The sequence below is a fragment of the Nematolebias whitei genome, chromosome 14, assembly GCF_014905685.2.
Source record: "Nematolebias whitei isolate Nwh7 chromosome 14, NemWhi1, whole genome shotgun sequence".
Classification (NCBI taxonomy): domain Eukaryota; kingdom Metazoa; phylum Chordata; class Actinopteri; order Cyprinodontiformes; family Rivulidae; genus Nematolebias; species Nematolebias whitei.
In genome coordinates this window covers 38496353-38501387 of record NC_056511.1, presented here as the reverse complement: position 1 = coordinate 38501387, position 5035 = coordinate 38496353, and the positions used below count along the sequence as shown (strand labels likewise).

Sequence of the window (5035 nt, the reverse complement as noted above, 5' to 3'; positions counted from 1 at the left end):
GTTGAAGTTGAAGATAACAGATGTTGAAGGCAAAAATGAAAGACCATACAGAGAAAAGAAATCTAGGAGCCAGATTTAGCTACTGGTTCCCTGGCTTTTGCTTTAAACTCTTTGACTCTGACAGAGCTAATGAGCTTGTTACAGACAAGCTATTAATTCTCCAAGGGACAGCACAGGCACAATGTCCTCAGCAATGAGAACAGATGGACACTGATAAGATTCAAACCACTGTGTGGTAAAGAAAAAGGCCCAGCACTATGTAATTTAGAGCCAGGCAATTGAGTCTATTTTATGAAGTTTGCACCAGTCTAATTGTAACAGTAAAGATTTTTAATATTATGTTAACAGTGTTCAAACCTTTTCCATTCTTGTTTTCTGGAGGCAGTGATGGCTCGGGGTCCATTTGTCACCTGTCCACCATTGGACTAGAGGTCTGCAGAGTGCTACGGGAGGCACCCCAGTGCCACAGACGCTCTCACACTGACCAGTATAAACCCTCAGTCCCTGGTTTCTGCTGTCCGAGGCGTCAGAAGAGATTTGTGAAGAAATGGAAATTCAGAGAGACCCTTGCTGTCTCCACAATCTCGCTTACCACCCACGATGGCGGCACCACTCAGTTAAAGTGATAAGAAAAAGACATATATGGACAGTGGTTACAAATAGTTTTAATGGAAGTAGTCGGCTTGAACTGTTATCAACATCACTATCGTTGTCAACAAAACCACAGTTGCCATCATCCCCCATGCAGCACACCAGGAGATGGAGGGGAAACTGGTTTCTTCTTTTATGTCTCATGATCTCATTTTTCCCCTGTCAAATCTGGGCAACCACTTTCAAGGTCGCCCTGGTTGGACCCTGGACATGTGACCTCTTATACGCAAAGGCTCTCCCTGACTTGGCGGCCCGCCTTGCCACCAGCCGCATAAACAAGAACCCCTACCTCAACAAAGGCTATTGGTTCGACTACACACTGATCAACGAGGACTGCAAGGCTACAAGTGCACTTGTTCGCTTTGCTGACCTGGAAAGTTACGGTGCTGCTTTTTTGGGCCCTGCCAACCCAGGTTACTGCTCCTCAGCTGCATTATACGCTAAAGAGTGGGATGTTGGTATTCTTTCCTGGGGTTGTCTCAAGCCCAACATGAAAACAGGAGGCATGTACCCTACGTTTCTGCGGCCGCTGCCACTGTCCTCCCATGTACTTTTCACCGTGCTAAGATTTTTTCAGTGGGCCCATGTGGCTATCATATCAGAGGAAACAGATGTGTGGGAGGCCACAGGGCAGGAGTTGGCCTCTTCTCTGAGGGTCCTTGGCTTGCCTGTGAATCCTGTAGTTACAATGGAGACCGATAAGGAAGGGCCTCGGAGAGCTTTGACTAAAGTACGAGAAGCAGACCGAGTCAAAGGTAAGACACAGCGTTTTAGAAATCAAACCTATTTTTTTGTCACATGAATTATGTAGATGTAATGTTTTTCAAACCATGATTTCTTTGCAGTGATCATCATGTGCATGCCTTCTGTCCTCATTGGTGGCCAAGCCCAGTACAAGCTCCTGACAACGGCCTTAGCTTTGCGCATGATCGACCGTGGTTATGTGTTTATTCCTTATGACACCCTTCTGTACTCACTACCCTACAAAGACGCTCACTACTCCCTGCTTGGGAATGATACCAAGCTACAAAAAGCCTACGATGGTGTTCTCACCATCACTATGGAGTCTGGAGAGCGCAATTTCTATGAGGCCTTCAGAGACGCTCAGAACCGCTTTGAGATACGCAGCAGCACTCCACCAGAGCAGGTAAAACTTTTTAGTGAGCCTTTTAGTCAAATGGAAATTACATAAATAATTAGAAAAATCTTAAAGCAGAGATGCAAACATTGGACATTTGTTCACATGTTACCTTATTGTTCTTAGGTTTCTCCATTCTTTGGCACTATTTACAACATGATGTACTACATAGCAATGGCTGCAGAGCAAGCCCGAACACATGAAGGCCGCTGGGTAACAGGTCACATCCTGGGAGACAGTGAGGGCGGCTTTGAGTTTGAAGGTTTCAATCAGCCCTTGCAGGCTGGAAGGAATGGTGAGGGAATGCAGGCTGGTTACGTGGTCCTGGACTATGATGGCATGGGGGACTTGCTCTATTCCACACATTCTCTTCATGCTGCTCACACAGATGGCTTTACTGGAGGGTTGAAACATCTTGGACGTTCAATCCATTTTGCAGGCAGCACACCTTACAAAGATTCAAGCTGCTGGTTTAGCCCATACTTTACCTGTACTGGAGGTGAGTGTGTTCAGTGCATGAATATGTCCACTGTGGACAACTTGGTGGACTCAACCTTCTAATCTTTTTACTTCCAAAGGCACGGATCCAATCACAATCTTCTTTCTGTTCCTGCTGTCTGTTTCAATGGTTGGATTCGCAGTGAACACCTTTCTTCGTTTGAAGTATGTAGCGCACAACTGGGGAATTTTTTTTTTTTTCAGTTTTTGTCATAATTAATTTAATTGTCTTTCTGCTCTGAAGAAAAGAAAGAGATGGGCTTAGCATTGAGGAGGATGGAAACAGTGGACCATCAAAGGTTGTGCTGACTCTGGATGATCTGGTCTTCATCAATACTCAAATCAGCAAACGGGTCAGTTTTGTACTAAATCGATTCTGACGGCCGTTAATGTTTTGCAATTATTGCTCAGAACTGCTCTGTTTCTTTTCGCCTTTGACTTTAAGCAGAAGCTAAATGACGAAACCATCATGAAAAGTCAGGGGGACATGAAGACACCTCACCATTCAGTGTCTGGTCGCAGCTACTTGGCCTCTACTCCTGACAACTCCAATATTGCTGTGTTTGAGGTGGGTAAAGATATATAAAAAATAGTGATTCCTGATTTGAAGTAGTTTTAGAGCTTTGAGGTTTAACAAAGATTGTGTTGGGATTTTCTTTATTCCAGGGTGATTGGGTTTGGCTGAAGAAATGTCCATCAGGAACAGTCTCAAGTGTCAATGGCAGCACTGAGGTGGTCTTTGTGAAGGTAAATGAAGTTTAAAATTAGGAGTTTTTCTTTGTTCCTGCCAAAGTCATTCAGACAACTGAATCCAAATAAATATGGACATTCCTATAAGAAAGCAAACAAATGCCTGATTTCAGTTATGCAATCAGTTGTGATCCTTGTGTTCCTTTCAGCTCAGAGAAATGAGGCATGAAAACCTAAATCTATTTCTGGGACTGTTCTTCGACTCCGGGGTCTTTGGCATTGTGACGGAGCACTGTACCAGGGGCAGCTTGGAGGATTTGTTGGCCAACGAAGAAGTGCGTCTCGACTGGATGTTCAAGTCTTCCTTATTAATGGATCTGATCAGGGTGAGAGATTTAAAATAAATAATTTTACAAGCTTCATTTTACATATTATTTTATTTTCTCTTTACTTGCTTTTTGTCACCAGGGAATGAAGTATTTGCATCATCGTGACATCATTCACGGACGTCTAAAATCCCGTAACTGTATGGTCGACGGGCGCTTCGTGCTGAAAGTGACGGATTACGGCTTTAATGAAATTTTGATTGCACAAGGCATTGACATCGATGGGGAAAAGCCTGAGGGTGAGAACACGTGCATCTTTATCGTTTTTCTGAGTTTTCTTGTGTATGTCAAATAGTCAAATACACATTTGTGCAACTATTTTGCTACATAGACCTTCTCTGGACGGCTCCCGAGCTGCTGAGGAGCTCGAGTATGAGGAGGAGAGGAACTTTCTTTGGGGATGTCTACAGTTTCTCCATCGTTGTGCAGGAGGTCATCTCTCGCTCGACACCTTTCTGCATGCTGGACATGCCTCCAAAAGGTGGGTGCCTAAACACGCAGCTAGAAATAGCTACATTCACAGTTACCTGGACAAAGTAGCTGAAAAAACTCCCCTTTTTGTTTTTTCATTTCTGTGTTCCCTGTTTTCTTTCTGCGTATGTTGACAGAGATTGTCAACAAGGTGAGAAAGCCTCCTCCTCTGTGTCGGCCTATTATGTCAGTGGAAGAGGCGCCTGTAGATGTGATCCAGCTAATGAAACAGGCCTGGAGTGAAGAGCCAGATAAGAGGCCAACCTTTGAGGACATTTTCAAACAGGTAGGACACGTGTTCCTAATCTTATTGTGAAATTACCTTTACTAATTGCTCTGTTTCATATAACAGTTCAAGAGCGTCACAAAGGGAAAGAAGATCAACCTCATTGACTCCATGCTGAAGATGTTGGAGCAGTACTCCTCCAACCTGGAGGATCTGATCAGAGAGAGGACGGAGGAGCTCGAGGTGGAGAGACAGAAAACGGACCGGTTGGTGGCTCAGATGTTGCCCAAGTAAGAGTCCAGCAGCTTTTACTGACACATGAAAAAAGCGATGAACCTGTGGTTTACTTATTTAAATCTGGTTTCAAATAAAGAGAAAAAGCCATACACCGATCTCCCCCGTCGCTGAGGTTTTTGAAAAGTGAATGTTTGTAGTTTTGGAAATAAGTGTTTTTCTGGACTGGAATTGAACAGGGAATGCAAGGAACCTTATGTTGTTGGTGCAAGATGAGTAGGAGTTACACTGTGTAGAGAAACAAAAGGTATAGTTTTTTTGTTGCTTGAGGCAGTGCAGAGTGACAGATCCTGGTGAGTGGAGGAGGTGATGTTATCCACCAACAGGTTTAATAGAGGAGCCAGGGGGTGGCCAACGGTGGCCTTGGCAATCATAAAATAATTTTCGGCTACCCCAATCATTTGGGAAAACGACACTTTTAAGCAATATAAAAACCAGAAAACAGTTTCCTGAAATGATTTGGGTTGTTGGATCATCCCCCCCACCCCCCCACACACATACATACATGTATGTACATACATACATGTATGTATGTGTGTATGTATGTATGTATGTATGTATGTATGTATGCATACATATATAAGATAGATAGATAGATAGATAGATAGATAGATAGATAGATAGATAGATAGATAGACAGACAGACAGACAGACAGACAGACAGACAGACAGACAGACAGA

At 43.7% G+C, this 5035-nt stretch overlaps 1 protein-coding gene across 1 annotated transcript in view; it reads left to right on the top strand.

Moving 5' to 3' along the window:
• Positions 1-443: 443 nt before the first annotated feature.
• gucy2d (guanylate cyclase 2D, retinal) overlaps positions 444-5035 on the top strand; it is a 13876-nt gene continuing 9284 nt past the window's right edge. The window contains exons 1-12 of the mRNA XM_037687537.1: positions 444-1406; positions 1497-1798; positions 1916-2288; positions 2368-2452; positions 2532-2640; positions 2736-2855; positions 2954-3034; positions 3187-3363; positions 3446-3602; positions 3695-3844; positions 3972-4120; positions 4187-4350. Coding sequence (XP_037543465.1) covers positions 548-1406; positions 1497-1798; positions 1916-2288; positions 2368-2452; positions 2532-2640; positions 2736-2855; positions 2954-3034; positions 3187-3363; positions 3446-3602; positions 3695-3844; positions 3972-4120; positions 4187-4350 — 2726 coding nt within the window. The 5' untranslated portion in view covers positions 444-547. The remainder of the gene's footprint in view (positions 1407-1496; positions 1799-1915; positions 2289-2367; positions 2453-2531; positions 2641-2735; positions 2856-2953; positions 3035-3186; positions 3364-3445; positions 3603-3694; positions 3845-3971; positions 4121-4186; positions 4351-5035) is intronic.